Raw genomic sequence first — 16,404 nt, 5'->3', positions numbered from 1 at the left:
TCTCTGGCCTGCCTTGCTGCCCCCTTTAGACCCTTTTAGCAATCTACATCCCCCTGGAAACTTTCTTCACTACTGGCCAAGAGTAAAGTACGAAATTAATTGTAACCAAACGTTTTGCTGCTTGCCGCAAACTTGCTGTTATGCTAGTTCATTTGCCACGCCCCTATCCCCCACGGATTGTACAAGCACACAGATAGACAGGCACTTTGCACAGGAAAAAAATTCACAGTCTACAAGGATACTTTTCATTCCTTAGAGACTCAGAAAACTATAGCATGAAACTGCTCTAAGACTTACAAGGGCCTTCAACCGCCACTTAAATATTATTTAAATATTGAAATATTTTTTCTTAGTGCACCTGAATAGACACGTGCTTGCGTACGTGGAAAGCACCAGGCAGCTTCCCGGTTAAGTAAATAATGCGTAAAACAAGTCAAGCGTTTTACGAACCCACCTATTTCTCTTCCCGTCTGGTGATTCTCCACTTCCTAGCTGGGAATCCACCCACCAACCCTCACTTTTCACAAAACGGAGGAAACTGCAGGAACTGTAGAAACAGTCAATTGTAAAATTGTTCCAGCCAACAAAGCATAGCAAGTTGGCTAAAAGAGTGCTCAGAGTGTTAGCATAGGTAGCCTGGTGCCTGATGTCTGATGTTCCTGCCAGATGATGGCTTGGATGGTAACCGGGATTTCTTCAGTTGCCTGGTTGGCTGCTTTAATTCATTAAAATGCTTACTATAGCTACAAGGGGGAACCAGAAGAAAGCATAAGGGTCTACTGCAGGAAGTTTCCTTGTAAAAGATAAAAAAATGTTTGTGTACATTGTCAGTCACTTTGAGACTTTCATCATCAGACGGTTAAGGGAGGAAATATGAGAGTCCTATGGAAAGAATTTAGTTGTTTGTGAAATACAAGTAGCTTTTGCAAATTAAGATAAAGGAGGTTATTTCCCAATAATTAAAACGTCAAACTAGCAGCCAAGAAAAGGACACCAATTAAACAAACCACCTGAGATCCCATTTCCACCAAAAAATAAAACTGTCAAAAGAAACAACAAGAAGCTCTGGCACCCAACAACAAATGAGAACAATGAACAAATGGCACACAAAATAAAAGTTTTTCTCATACTTTTTTTTCACTCTGACCCAGCTAAAAGTTTATATTTTATTCTTTTGACAACGAGCCTCGAAAATTGTGCGCCATAAATCAGGGGGCGTAAACGTGCCGCCTGCACACATTTTTAAACACACACACACACACACTGTATATAAAAAAAAAACAACAAAAGAAAAACTTGCACAATAATTTGGCATAAACAGCAATTACTTAAAAAAGAAAATGAACCGAACCTTGACTTGTTTAGCCATTCAACAACAACAAAAATGGAAAACTTTATTGTCAACTATTTTTCAACATCTCTATTTTCAGTTATTTACGAGTATATGTACATGTATGAGGAAGGCATGTTGAGGGGGCATATGCTTTGTTATTTTCTGCATACTCGGGAACAACATACTTTTGCACAAGATTTGTAAAATTTATTTCGGACAATATGCAGAATGATATTTGCTATACACTCGGCCCAGCATCCCTCCAAGGAGAACTTGTACAGCATAAGTTTTCACAGAATTTCAATAAAATGGAAAAGGAATTTGTGCAGGAAAAGAACATTTTTCTGAGATTCTACGAACCAGTAATTTATGTCAAGCTTCGCTTCAATTTATAGCCAACAGAATTTCTTGAGCAATTCAGATTGAGGTGGCCGATTTAAAAAGATACTGTATTTATTGAAATTCACAATATATCAGTGTGCATTTTAAGATGTAACATAACATAGAATTTAGAAATTGATTTTATACATTCATCCATCTTATTCTCATCTTTCTAATAAGCCTAATGGCATTGCTGAAAACATTATTTCTAAAAGAGCTTATACATACACTTTATTCCGCACAAAGTTGATTAAATGCTTCTCGTTTCCACTTTCAACATTGCATTAGCATACCAGAATGGGGGAAAGGATGAAAATCCCACTTAAGTTCTTTCTTTTTAAGAATATATCAAAAAACTTTCCGCACACGCAGACCACATGCAAAAAACAATGAAAAAAAAACTCCTTTTTGCTGGTTCTGGTGCTGGTTCTGGTGATGCTGATGCTGGTTCTGGTGCTGGTCCTGTTCGGTAATCCGCTTAGCAAAGGATACTTGCGTATCCTGGCAACCTGCAGCCGCAGTCCTTCAACGAATGCTAGTGCTCGCTATGGAAAACAATCTATCAGGCACTTCGACACAACCCCATTCAATCAGAGGCATCATCAATCATGTCGCGCATATTCCTGACGCTGCCAATACGAATGTCAACGAAAATTGTTGAACCAACACATCGTAAATGTCGCATAAGCGACTTGCCACTTGCCACAGACGAATTGCAAAAGGAAAATCAGGCAAATCGATGCAGAAATTCTGCAAAAAAATTAATCAGTTCGGGGAATACGATTAGAGAGTGTGACGACTGTGAGTTGAATATGCTTTCCATGTTGAGTTTTTGGGTTAACAAACTCATTAGGACTTTACCATCATTATGTACACTAAGGAAAATCCTTGCACCTATATTGATTTAACCTCTTCTTCACCTATCATCTGTGGTGTGTTGGGATAAGAATTTTGAGTTTTATAAACAATTATTCTGCACTATGTGCTCCCAAACTTTTTCCTACTGACATGTAGGCAATCACTAAGTATGCTCCATGTGGTTCTAGACTTTTTACGTGCTCTTTTAAGAATCCTTGAAAACTCAGCTTGAAAGCAACGGGTTAAGTATTTGGAGCTTGTCAATACAGCACTTGCCATCCCTCGACACTTTTTTTAAATGCATATGTACGCACCCATTAAGTATGCGCCGTGTGGTACCACTTCCGCGTATCAATGCCGTCACAATGACGTGCCTGCTACTGCTGCTGCTGCTCCATTTAGCGTAAAAACATTTAAGCCAAACAAAAGCAGATACTACCAACCCAAACACACTTGCACCCACACTAAGTAGCACACCCCCACACACACACACAAAAGAGGGGAAAAAAAAAAGAAATGCGGTAATGGTGAAGGTCAGGCCGTTGTTACGTTTTTTGGCCTAAGCCTGTGGCCTTTTGCTGCTTTTGGTGTTTCACATAAAAAATTGTTGTTGCTGCCACTGCATCCGCCCTTCATCTTGGATTTCTCTCTTTTTTCTCTCCGATCATGCGCAATGTCCTTACACTTGTATGACAGTTTCTGTGATGCTGTCTTGGTCATATAACAGTTTAACAATTGCAGACTTTCGGGCGCTGCTGCATCTGTGTATGTGTGTTTTTGGTTTATTTTATTTTCATAAGTTTTGTGGCCACCAACGAGTGCAGGAAAAAATAAACCTTTGTTACACTTTTCCCTCCTTTTTTTATAAACTTTTTTTTTTTGATTTAGCTATTTGCGCGTCAAATTGCCACTGGCGCCAAATGGGGAAAAACCCCAACGAGAAAGCCACAAATAAAATTATACGTATGAGTTATGTTAGCTGGATCTACATGCATGGGATTAAGCGTTGGCCTGCAGGGCAAAGTTAAAAGTTTTGTAATTTTTGTCCAAAAAGCGAGAAACGGAAGACTAACGAACAGGTTGAAATATTGTTTGTCCTTGTAAAGGAAATGGTAAAAATAACACAAAGAAATGATGGTTGGAAGAAGTTTGCAATTCAGAAAAAAAAAAAAGAATTTTTTAAAAATAATTGAAATAGGTTCTCAAATAGGTATTCTCAATTACCCACAAAGTTTGGTAATATTTTATATCTTATGCCTATACCACCCCTAACTCATATTCAACCCTCTTTAATTCCCACTCGAAAATCTCTACCCAATTATGAGCGATCCAAAGCGGTTTCTAAATAATTGCCATTTTCTGCCTTATTCAGGCACTTTTAGAGCCATTGTCAGTTAGACAGGAGAGAACTGTCTAAATCCCTTCTCGACGCGCTGACAATTGCCTCTTCAATCCACTTTAATAACTGAGAAAGGACTCTTTCGCGTTTTTCTTCTATCGCTGCTGATGATCCTTTTTGTCGTTTTAATGCCATTTTTATAATAAGCACCGGCACCTTAACATCTTTATTATCTTCAGGGGTGGCTGGCCAAAGTAAATCTCTTAAACTTCCCTTTCGGCTTTCGGGAACTTTTATGACGCGCGCTCTTCAAAGTCGTTTTCGCTCACTGAGAAGCTGACAGGGCAAATGCGTATTTAATTCCGCTTCTATAGCTTTTGCCACGCCCACTCCATTTGGTTTTTTGGGCGGAACGATGGTTGTTGATGCGTTAACATTAATAAATGTCAGCGCTTATTGCCAGTGCAGTGAGAGACTTGCCGAAAGGACAGACTTCCGCTCACAGCCACTAAGTTTTACATATTGCATACTTTTGGGCGTTCATTAGGCAGCCAGACAAGATAGAGAGCAAGAAAGATGAGGGTGATTGAGGAAAATACACTGGAAAAATATATAGAGGTAGTCTCTTGAGAAGAGAACACTATAAGCTGTAGTGTTTTGTATGCCTAGACTACATGATACCTGGTACAAGAAAGCTAACTATACCTTATTTTTCCAAATATTTATTACTGAATTCAATCAAATGATGAAATGCCACATTTCTACCAAACCTCAGCCAGAGATACAGACAGATGCTGATTGTCAAAGCACTTTAAATTAATTAGTCCAATTTTTTGTCTCTTTCAATCCAAGCCTGGTCCGTCTCCTTTTGATAAGTTTGCTGACAAGAAGATTTTCGTAATGGGCAATTTTTCTTCAGAACATATCTTGCAGCAAGGCACATTTCCCCCTCAAGGTTTAATATCGTTCTTGGCCATAATAATCGGCTTATGCTAGACCAGTGAGAATAGAGAAATGCTACAGAAATTAAAGGAAAATATGGATTTAAGCCTTAAGTTGCCTTTGTCTCAATCAATCAGCTATAAGATGGTTTTCAATTAACTTTAGTCGCCAATTATAAGAGACGACTGGAAAGTGTATCCTTTCTGGCTTAGATAAAGTTAACTGGGCTAATACCAACACTCACATACATGAGTTCCCTTTGCATCGTCCTTATATTTGTGCACTTTTTGCGAGTTTCATTCGAGAGCAGCAACTTTTCAATTTGACGCTGATGGAAAAATCAGAGGGGAAATTCAACTACATATTTGCCTTCAATTTAAATGATGAGAAAATCTAGTTTTTGCCAATTTCCCCCGGATAGACCCGCCTCTCGCTGGTCCTTGAGTAACTCAATTATTTATTTATTTGCTTGGAATTTGTTCAGCGTGAATAGCAGGCTACGGAAAGAGGTTGAGCAAACTTTGGCTAAGCAGCTCAACAGTGAGTTTGCCTAACTATTTTATTAAGCAATTAGAAGGGATAAAGGGGAAAACAATAAAACTACATGTTTGCATTGCAATGAGAAAGCGGAAAATAGATAATTTAAAGTTTTAAATAAGAAAGCCAAAGTTCCTTCCCCTCTTACTTTTTTCATTAATTTGGAATATTTTTTTACGAAACTACCAAGCTCTTTTACTAGACCTAAATAAAATACGGGTCGATTGAACTGACATATACTGCAATCATTTGATTGCAACTTTCAATAAAATGGCAAACAAAAATGGCCCTACATTCAAAGGGTAAACAAATGAATGCAAATAGTAGCCGGCGGGGTTTCAGAAGGAAAAAATAGGATAAGACGAGTGCACAAATGCCGGTTGATGGGTCCTTCAGCATATCAGTCCTTCGGTTCTTCAGTGACTTTTCATCCTTTCAATCTGATCCCCCATTGATGTGCGGATGCATTGCAAAGGAAAGTTGAAATTAAAAACACTCAAACTGTGTGTTATCCAGTCAGCCACTAGAAATCGAGATTGGACTAGAAACGGCCAAAGGCTAAAAGGATAAGTCCCGGCAGAAGTCATGCAAAATGCAAAAAATCCCCAGATGAGGAAATCAATATTATGCAGACAGACATCATTCCACCTCTCGTTTGGTTGCTAGGATTCTCGGAATGTGAGTTCAACTGTTGCACAGGCGCTTGCCACCGCCTGAAATTGCCACTTGACAAATTTGGCTCCCTACCCCTTTATGGTCCTGGGCGTTGGGAAACTTTTTCCGGAACTTGGTCCGGCTGGGGCCAGAAAATGGGGGCCGGAAAAGTTGCTCCGTTTTTCGAGTGAAACTTGACCAACCATTTCACATGGCTAATCGTCAAATACCAGAAACATGCGATCTCGATACATATCCCAACATGTCTCTCTCATTAAAAAGTAAAATAAACAAGCGCAAAAAACTTTTTTGAATCAAATGTGAACTAAAAAAAGCTGAAAGCAACAGCCAAAAACTGTGTGGCAGAAAAAAAAATAAAACGGAAAAGTAAAAATACAGAAAAACCACTTGAGAAAGCGGGAAAAGTTTTCCATTTATAACGAGCTCTAGCTCTCCAGTGGATAGTAGGTTTCTTTGGAGGACACAGAGGGCACAGTATGCAGGATGGATGGCCTGCCTTACAGCCTGACGGTTGTACAAATAGAAACAGCAGAGACTGCCTGGCTTAGTCATAAGCGAGAGTTCAACGCGATTTTTATGGCTGGCATTCACACATTAACACTGAAACAAATTGGTAAAATCACAGGCAACTTATACTAACTAAAATTATGCTAAGTAAAATCAAATATTTAAATACCATAATCTTAAAGGATTCATCATTATATTTCATTTTTTTATTTCTTATATATTCTAAGCAAACTCGAAGCATTTCCTCTTAGTACTTTCATCTGCAGCCATGTATCTTGTGCTGTCTCATTTTCAATGTGAGCTTGGCAAAACTTTAAATGTGGCGGTAATGAAATTGTTGGCAGAAAATGTTGTCAACACTAATACTGAAAGAGCCCCCCCACAGACACACATACACAAACAAGGACATCTAAAGCCCACACACACTCAGACAACATCAACACCGTTTTATGGCATGATTCCGGCGGAGTGGAGCGGCATCCTGCAGATTCGCCAAAGCCGAAAAGTTCTTCAAAATGCCAACTCAAGTGTGGCGAAGAGGGTAAAAATCAGCCAGCAGAAACATTATGAACCAAAAACACAAAAAGCAACAACTATTCGTGCAACTTTAAGTGAAAACTGTGTTAAGTTGTTGCTGTCTTTAGGCTGAGAGATACAACAGACACATAATGTCTTAGCCACTTGTTTGGGTTTCAGTTACGCTAAAAGCTAAGGATTCCGGAGAAGCGTTGAAAGCTATTTGAAAATCACATTTCCAATTCGAATATAGGAAAAGTTTGGCCAGGAATATAATGTGGACTGGGTTGTGGGAGTTAATTTATGGGTGTTGCGGGAAACCATAACCATCTCTATGAAATGCCCAACCAATCAATGCATAAACACGAATGATTTTTCTGGCGAAAGTTAATCAATTTGATAGTTCTAGCGTAAACGCTAATAAACTCCGGTGCCATGGCATTCTTTTTATTAGCCAATATAATTAATGGCAGGTATTTACATTAATTAATGAGATTACTGAGCTTAGTTTAGCGTTTAATTAGCCGCTTAACTCATTCGGTCGACTCCAATTATGCAACAGAAAACAGCTGTCAGTAGAAATTATATCCTTCGCTTGGATAAACCGCAAATGAATATTCAGCGGAAAAAAAAGGGAATATAATTAACAAGTAGGCCCTGTAATAATCTAGTATTTTGTGGAGTCCAAAAAGTAGGCCTTGAAACAAAATTCGAATGGGTATTATTTTTAACTGAGCCTCAGGCTGAGTAGAAGTCTCAGTTTACCTCTTGCATCGAAAGTGTCGTGTGCCTAGTTCGGTTTCGAAAATATTGAAAAAAAAAATAAATTTTTTTCTTCAAAATTAATTGTTGTATTTGTGGCTTCGTGGCTGTGTTTTATGTTCGTGAACTTCGTTGAAGAGACATACATGTTAAATTCCAATTAATTCTGATCCATGATTTGATTGGTCCCACTTCAAAAATTGTGATTAAGCTTTCTTCGGCGCACATACGAAATTTCGCAGTCTAACTAAATCTGTTCGACCTTCGACCGGGGATCTTAAAGTTTAAACAAGTATTAGGGGATTTTAAATTTTTGGCAAAAGCTTCATAGAGATGAACAAGTTAAGGAATTTCCTGCTCAAGACGGTCGTCCACCGTCGCCTGCCGCATCTACATACCGTACGTCATTCCTGCGGCGAGGGACGAAGTGGCCGGGGCCTCGTTGTCGGTGTCTATCAAAAGGAAGGTGACAAGGACCCCAAGCTGACGCCCACAGGCGAGAAGGTCAACGACCGTGTCCAAGGGAAGCTTAACGACTTGATATGCGAGACCAAGATCACGGGTCGCCTTGGACGCGGCAAAGTCTTCAACAATATCGATCAAGAGTTCCGCAGTCTGGCGATCGTGGGTGTCGGCCTCGAGGGGATCGGCTTTAACGAGCTGGAGATGCTGGACGAGGGCATGGAGAATGTTCGTGTAGCAGCCGGCATTGGTGCTCGTTCTTTGCAGGTAAGATTGGATGGCTGGGCCCGCATAGATTCTTCAATTAATTACTCTCAATGTGAATCTCTAGGCTATTGGGGTCACCGAAGTATTTGTGGATGGCATGGACTATGCTGAACAGGCGGCTGAAGGTGCTGCCTTGGCCGTTTGGCGCTACGCAGATACCATGTCGAAGCGCGAACGACCAAACGTTCCCAAGCTAGACCTCTATGACTCACCGGATGTGGACAGCTGGACGCGTGGCATCTTCAAGGCGGAAGCTCAGAACCTGGCCCGGCGGTTAAGCGATGCCCCCGCCAATTGCATGACCCCCACCCTGTTCGCCCAGGCCACCGTGGATGCCCTGTGCCCGTGCGGCATTACAGTGGAGATACGCACCATGGAGTGGATCGAACAGCAGCGCCTGAACTCGTTCTTGATGATTGCGAAGGGAAGCTGCGAGCCGCCCGTGCTGATGGAGATCAGCTACTGCGGCACCAATCCCGAGGACAAGCCCATCCTGTTCTTGGGCAAAGGCATCACCTTTAACTCTGGAGCGCTTAACCTGCGTCCTTGCAAGGGCATGGACGAGTACCGGGCTTGCATGTCGGGGGCTGCCGCCTGCGTGGCCATGATGCGGTGCGTCGCTGCCTTGTCCCTGCCCATTAATGTGTGCTGCATCATACCTCTGTGCGAGAACATGCCCTCGGGCATGGCGTGCAAGCCAGGCGATGTGGTCACCCTACTGAACGGTAGGTCAATGGCGGTGAGAGATTTGGACAAGGCTGGCGTAGTTGTGATGGCCGATCCTCTGCTTTACGGACAGTCGTCCTACAAGCCCCGCCTGGTCGTGGATGTGGCGACTTTGGGCATGGGCGTGAAGAAGGCCTTCGGCGGCGGTGCGACCGGCATCTTCTCTAATTCTCACTACATCTGGAAACAGTTCCAGTCAGCAGGCGCACTTACTGGCGATCGTGTCTGGCGTCTGCCCCTGTGGAACTATTATAAGAAGCAAATCACCGACGAGATGGGCTATGACCTGAGCAACGATGGCCGCGGTCTGGCCTGCTCTTGTCTGGGGGCTGCCGTCCTCCATGAGCTTGTGCCCTGCGTGGACTGGGCCCATTTAGATACCAGAGGTACCGGACTCCTTACCAAATATGGTCTGATTCCATATCTCACTGAAAAGCGGATGACGGGAAGACCCACCCGCACCCTGGTTCAGTTCCTCTACCAAATGGCCTGTCCCGCAGATCGAAAGTAGTCTCAATTGATCTTGAAACGGCCAATATTGGGAGCACATCTATTAGGATCTGAATGACGTGGAGTCCGTTTTTTGTGTTCAATGTGCTTGTCAACATAATAATTGAATAGCAAGTGACCCGTCAGTAAAATTCAATGTGAAATTACAAATTGTAGATGTCCATATAAACTCATGGAAAGATGCGAGCTTGGTTAATAAAACAAAATCCTTTTAAAAATATTTTTGACTAAATATCCTTTCTATCTACCCATCCTATCTATCCTATCCATCTGTGCGAAACCCAAAAGGTACATGTGCCACAATCGCCACTTCCAGCCTTGAAATTAAATTCAAAAGCCATTCAGACATTCAAATTCAATGGCACTTGCATTTAATGAAAGTCAAAAGCTCACACCTGTTATTTTAGATAAATTAAAGACCTTGAAGTGAATATGTTGCCTGCCATCACGTTTTCCCTCCCAATTAGACAAACAAATTTTCCCAATTTTAACACATTTGACACGTTTCAGCCATTTTGACGAGGTCCTTTAGTACTTTTCAGGTTAGGCATATGGGGCTCTGGCTCGTCCTTGCTGGGTGGAAGGATATTTACATTTACACATGAGCTCGTCGCCTTATCCACAACCGCCGTGTCTTTGTTGATGAAATTGCTGCAGGATATTACTTTGAATTATCATAAATAACACAGCAAGGCAATGCCAATGCCGATGCTTGTGTATGTTGTATATCCTGCGGTGGGTAAAAGGATCAGGTGGTCTCTGCCCCAAAATATTCAAGGGTTGGCTATTAACCTGGGCCCTTGCCTGCTGCCATCCCTACACTTGAGATAAATAATGTTCAATTTATACAAACACCAATGACTTTCAAATTTATTCCATTTCAAGTCGAAGACCTTATTTTGTAAAGTGTAAATAGCTTCACCGTAATATCACAAAAGGCATTCAAGCCAATTTAAAACCGCAAGCCGCAAATAAGTTTCCAAGTTGCCGAAAAGTTTAGACTCTTCGCAGCTAAATGGATTGCGGCAATCGGTTAATGTGCATCTCGGTTCGCCAATTAAAAGTATTTCTTCTCTCCCAAAGTATTACAATGAAGCAGTCGCTGAAAAGTTTCGGCTTATTCCGATTTTCCATTGATTGGCATTTAAAATTTCATTAAAATACTTTTCCATTTACGTAGGAAAATCCTTTGCACAATAAAAGGACGACACTCGCCATCCTAGGCCCGCTTATACGTATTTTATTTACGGAAGGGATATTAACCATTTTCATTATTATCCAGTGGGACTACTGTCGAAGAACTCCACACGTGACCATCGGATGATGTTCATCTATAGATACTCGTTTATGGAAAAAGCCTTTCAGTTGCTTTTTGGTCCTTTGACTTTTGATGGCACGTCCTACCCGCCAATGCTTTCAATTTATTTCATTTTCCATATTGCGGGAGCGTGTTAAAGCTGTTATTAACTACGCTGCTGGACAAAATTCCAGAAAATAGAATTGAATTGTACGCTGGGCCAAATTAAATTCGAATTTCCGAGGAAGAACAAAAAAAATTAACATAATTCGCATCCTTACTCTTTTACGGCATCACTGGTTAAGTCAACAATAATTTGTTTGTCAACATGGGCCAAATTCAATTACAGTTTTCTGTCGACCAAGTCTCCTTAGAAGTTGAGCCACAAAAGCCAGGCCAAAACCTAACACAATAGGCTTAGGATGTGTATTCGCCATCACATGTGTGAGTTTCTTGGGAAAAAAAAGAGGAAAAATCGAGAGGAAAATGATGATGTGCCTGCCCAAGGTTACAAAGCCACAAAAGGGGGGTTGTGCAACTTTTTAATTTGATTTGCTCTTTCCATTTCTTTTTCATAGATTTTTAATTTCTTACTTTCTACTTTTAATTACGATGCGGGCTGCCGCATGACATAACTTTTTCCACACATTCTGATAGTCTTATGCGGGTTTATTAATTCATGTAGTCCATATACGTAGATTGATTAAAATTTTCAGGCTTCGTTACACCTAATATTGATTTTTTTTCTTTTTTTCTATTAATTCCATCAAAGGAAATAAGGAAATTTAAGGAAAACCCCCTATTATTCATTAATCAAACCAACCATATAGCCTTGATACAAATTTCGTCTTTACTAAAAGAAATTTAGCACAAAATTTATAGAATTAATAGATTTTTGACATATATATATGGTTACTAATGATTGTTGCCGGACTGATGTAAATAGTAGCTTGCATTCACAGGTCAAGTGTTCGATTTAATTGGGGTCAGGAATTCCCAATAGATCTGAAACCCAGCTTAACCATATTGTTTAGCATAGTTGCAGCCAGTTAAATGATTGCCCATCGCTTCGAAAATCGTCATTACTCCGGGACTTTTTCCGATTACCATAGGTTTGGAGGAAGTCTTTATTTTTGTCGGATTTTTAGGCATTGAAACTTGGCTGGGAGGATCCAAGGCGGTTTTACGCCCAACGGGAGTGCTGAATATTGGCAGATCAACTAAAGGACTCTTGGTGACTTTCTGGACCAGACCAGAAATGTTGAAAGCGGTTCTGAGTCTATTACCTTTAATGGGAGAGGTGGACTTGAAGTTTGTATGCACTTTCAAGGATAATACTTACCAATAACCGGCAACACGAATGAAAGATTTCTATACATTTTTGACAATCAATTAGAATTCCTTATTTATTGATGTGTTAAATTTAAAAAACTAGATATACAAAAAAGTAGTGAAAAATTGAAAGATGTTCGAACACTAAAGCTACAAAGTTACTACTGAGGATTTTAACTCCGTGAGCACATATTTATTTGAAGGATTTTGCTTCGAGAAATCATAGCCTACTTTTCCTAAAATCATGGCTTACTTTGAAATATTTTTAATTGAACTTTTTTTTAGAAATCAATATTTTGTCTTCCAGTTGAGTAATTTTCCTCTGTGGATTTTTGCATATCAAAAACGAAACGTGTCAACTTGCAGCTGGATGACTGCCTCTGACGTTGGGCAAACTTAGTTTGCTGCCAATAAATCAAATTCTCAATCACATCAAGCTGAGAGCATCGGGCCAATTTTTACTTTGCCATTTCGTAGCCTTCGCCACCCACTTTTTTCCCCGGCTATCTCCGAGGCATTAATCAATCAATGAGAATGGGAATGAGAATGAAATGGGGACAAACGGAAACTCTACTCCCCAACCATGGCCATCATGGAGTTTAAAGCTTTGACTTAATTCCTCACTTAATTAAAGTGTACTTAATTAAGCTCAAAGAGTCCTCAACTAAATCGAGATACGATGCAGGTATCCAAGGGAAACATCTGGCCAAACAACCCACATGCAGACTCACAATCGGACCAAGAGACATCAAACTCTTCCAAGTCAGACGATACGACGACGACGACGGGGACGATGACAACACATTGCCAGTGGCAATAATTGCAATTTAATATTCATGACGTTCTCGCAGTCAATGTATTTGGGAAATTTCACCAGGGGCTGCAACTGTCGACGGAAAAGAAGCTCCCACAGACATTTCAGCATGAGTACTTTTTTATTCACTTTACTTTTATTATTTTCTCCACACGGCAAAAGTTTATAGACAATTTTTTGAAGACAAGTAGAGAGTGTTTCCACTTGAAGATTGGAATATTTTCTGTGTAAATTCAATTACTTCAAGAGTTATAGAAGGAGATAGAATTGAATAAAGAAAAAACATAGCCAGTTTAACCTATAAATATATCAAACTGAATTATTTTGGTTGTCGCCTGTACCGGCATCTTGTTTTGACTTCCTTAGAAAGTGTTGTCTCCAATGTCGTACATTCAATAACCAACAAACCCAATTTCCCCACATTTTCCCTGGAGCCAACGATGACACCCTTTGCTCATCTGTTATTTATCATTGTGCGCGCAAAGCTTGCCTCTCCATTTCCCATCTCTAAGGACTCTAAGGACTTTTTTTTAGCTTTCTCCACTTTCTTTTGAGTCCTTTCGTGTGGGTAAGAGTACGGAGAAAATATTAGATTCTTTGGGACTTAATTTTTTTTTCCTACATATCATACTATGTGTTACCTGTACGTCAGGCCGGGTCTATCTGTATGGAGAAAATTCTACAATGTGAAATGTTTATTTTTCTCAGCGGAGGCAAAGAATTTATTTCCCTTTCTTATTCGTGAAATATTCTAAGAATACTTTATAAATTTTGATTTTGGTAGACGCCTATAACGAGCAAAAATTTCCCGCCCTAAGAAATGTTCTTAAAGCTTTTTCAACGAGTTTTGAATTTTGGTACATAAAATGTAGTGTGACCAATTGCAACTATAATTTTATTTTTCCAAACGCCATAAACGAGAAATATCAAAATCGATAAGGCAACGTCGTTTACTATCTGAAATGGTAATAAGCTTTCAAAATTCCTCAAAGCGTTAGGGATTTTGGAATATTAATAATGCTACTGTTGTGTGACCAAATTTAATGTAACTATAACCGATTAAAACGCAGTAGAAGAAGCGATAAGCAAACCTATCATATAAAACATGTTCCGAGTTCATGAGAAATCAGTCTCTGGGTTAATTCCATTGGCTCGATACATGTTTTCTTAGACACATGTGCTTTTAATTATTTTTCTTTAAACATTTTTTTTTTTTTTTTCTACCATGGCTTTTTAGAGATCAATAAAAAAGTGAAGCATCGGTTGAGTCTCTGATTTCTGCAATTATCTTTTTAAAACGTTTATATTTATTAAAAATAACAGGTGTACTGCTACCTATGTGGCAGGTTGTAAATTAAAGCTAACAATTTATGGTATATTACAGTTGCTATTATTTAAATTTTAAATTAATTAATTGATACAATATTTTGATTAGGAACTTTTATATAAAACGCAATGGGAGATTATGCGGGTGGAATCTTTTCAGTAATTCTGAAGTGGAAATCATCAGTCGACACGTCGTCAGTGTTTCTAAAATACTCCTTTTTTTTTTAAATATTGTTTTGAAGTGGGAATCATCAGTCGAAACGTCGTCAGTGTTTCTAAAATACTCCTTATTTTGTTAAAATATTGTTTTGAAGTGGAAATCATCAGTCGACACGTCTTCACTGTTTTGAAAAAGTTGATATTAAATCTTTTTCTGAGAAATCTGCACTTTTGAGGAAGGAATCATCAGTCGATACGTCGTCAGTGTTTCTAAAAATAGCTTTTATTTAAGCTCTTCATATGCAATCTGCAGTTTTGAAATGGGAGTCATCAGTCGAAACGTCGTCAGTGTTTCTAAAATACTCCTTATTTTGTTAAAATATTATTTTAAAGTGGGAATCATCAGTCGACACGTCGTCAGTGTTTTTCACTTTTTCACTTCTTCACTTTTTTTTTTTTTATTCTAGCATTGTAGAAATAAGCCTCATAATCAACAATATTCAAAACTTTTTTAGTAGGGAATACATGTGAATTCATCTCTAAGGACTTTCTTATTTTTTCGAGCTTTTGTATGTGAGTATAAAAGGAGTCGTATTCCCTTGGCTTTACATATTTTTTCTTCCGCTTATTTCCTTAATTTTTTTTGCTAGTTCGTCTATGGTCAGTACTTTTTCTTATTTTTCTCAACGATAAGATTTTTTTCCATATATATTTATTTCAAGTTGGTACCGTGGGTTATTTCTTCGAAATATTCATTAATTGAATGCCAACATTGAAAATGTCTTCTTTTCTTTGGAATTTATTCCACGGTGCATGTTGAAAAATTCTCGTTCCAGCTTTTGTGTTCTTTTCCGACTCTTCTTTGGCTCGCCTTTGGCGAAATTTATGACTACTGATGGTAGAAACCTCTGTGAATTAGTTTTCCCCTCGGAAATGCCCCAAACCCTGCTACTGTTCTTGGCCCGGAGGCAATATCAACGCATCAGCTGCTTATGCTGATTGGCGTATTAATAACAGGCCTACTTCCTTACTGATTTCATAGGCATATGGCTGCGGGGAAAGTGGATTTGCTGGCAGTGGAAGTGCTGGAAGTGGAAGTAGAAAATAGTTTGGCACGTGCTCTTTGCCTATTGTTTGGAAGAATTCCATTGGCTTACCAATTTGTAGGCTTATGCCTTTTGAATTTATCATCCGAGTGGAAAGAAAATTCCGCTTTGGAACAGAGATAAGCAAATCAAATCTCGGCGGGAATTTTCCCAAGCCCAATTTTGCTTGGAGGTATTGTTTGCACACATTTTCGGGTAGATATATGGAACTGGCTCATGCGAGTGATTAATGATTTCATGTGAAATAGCTCATTGTTTAGAGTGCTGTTCCGTTCTCCTTTGTCTTTAGTCCATAAACAATTTAACTTATTGACATGATAGCCCCAGCAAAAATATAGACTAGGAATATATGGACTCTACACCGAAGGCATAATGAGCAAACATCTGGCCTAGAATCAACATTTGCTTGGCCCTTGAATAATTGCATAATTAATAATGAAAATTAAATGTAAATTTTGCCAAAAAGATGACCCTCCTACAAGTCCTCTCAGCGAGAGAGATCCTGGCAAATCTCTTTGCATAATTGAAGCAGGTCCCGAGGATGTTCCATTTTGT

The 16,404-nt window shown here is 39.5% G+C and overlaps 3 protein-coding genes across 25 annotated transcripts in view; 2 read left to right on the top strand and 1 right to left on the bottom strand.

Annotated features, from left to right (window-relative positions):
• Nucleotides 1–16,404, top strand: part of LOC6493466 (polyglutamine-repeat protein pqn-41) — a 108,095-nt gene that overhangs the window by 889 nt on the left and 90,802 nt on the right. The gene's annotated exons all lie outside the window — the stretch shown is intronic.
• Nucleotides 7,827–10,035, top strand: LOC6493465 (cytosol aminopeptidase). Its single transcript, XM_001957778.4, has 2 exons — nt 7,827–8,579; nt 8,644–10,035. Exons 1-2 carry the CDS (start codon nt 8,184–8,186, stop codon nt 9,814–9,816), a joined length of 1,569 nt encoding a protein of 522 aa, XP_001957814.1. The 5' UTR covers nt 7,827–8,183; the 3' UTR covers nt 9,817–10,035.
• LOC26513752 lies at nt 11,940–12,666 on the bottom strand. The gene is made up of 2 exons (XM_014910042.3): nt 12,455–12,666; nt 11,940–12,398 (listed from the first exon to the last, which is right to left on the bottom strand). Exons 1-2 carry the CDS (start codon nt 12,489–12,491, stop codon nt 12,130–12,132), a joined length of 306 nt encoding a protein of 101 aa, XP_014765528.1. The 5' UTR covers nt 12,492–12,666; the 3' UTR covers nt 11,940–12,129.

The sequence above is a fragment of the Drosophila ananassae genome, chromosome 2R (genome assembly GCF_017639315.1).
Source record: "Drosophila ananassae strain 14024-0371.13 chromosome 2R, ASM1763931v2, whole genome shotgun sequence".
NCBI classification, from domain to species: Eukaryota; Metazoa; Arthropoda; class Insecta; order Diptera; family Drosophilidae; genus Drosophila; species Drosophila ananassae.
The sequence above is the reverse complement of the archived record's forward strand: the minus strand, read 5'-3'. Positions and strand labels throughout refer to the sequence as shown.

Coding starts and splice junctions, on each gene's coding strand:
- LOC6493465 (XM_001957778.4), top strand. CDS start 8,184: ATGAACAAGTTAAGGAATTTCCTGCTCAAGACGGTCGTCCACCGTCGC. Junction 8,580..8,643: donor TTGGTGCTCGTTCTTTGCAG/GTAAGATTGGAT, acceptor GTGAATCTCTAG/GCTATTGGGGTCACCGAAGT.
- LOC26513752 (XM_014910042.3), bottom strand. CDS start 12,491: ATGTATAGAAATCTTTCATTCGTGTTGCCGGTTATTG. Junction 12,399..12,454: donor ATTCGTGTTGCCGGTTATTG/GTAAGTATTATC, acceptor CTCCCATTAAAG/GTAATAGACTCAGAACCGCT.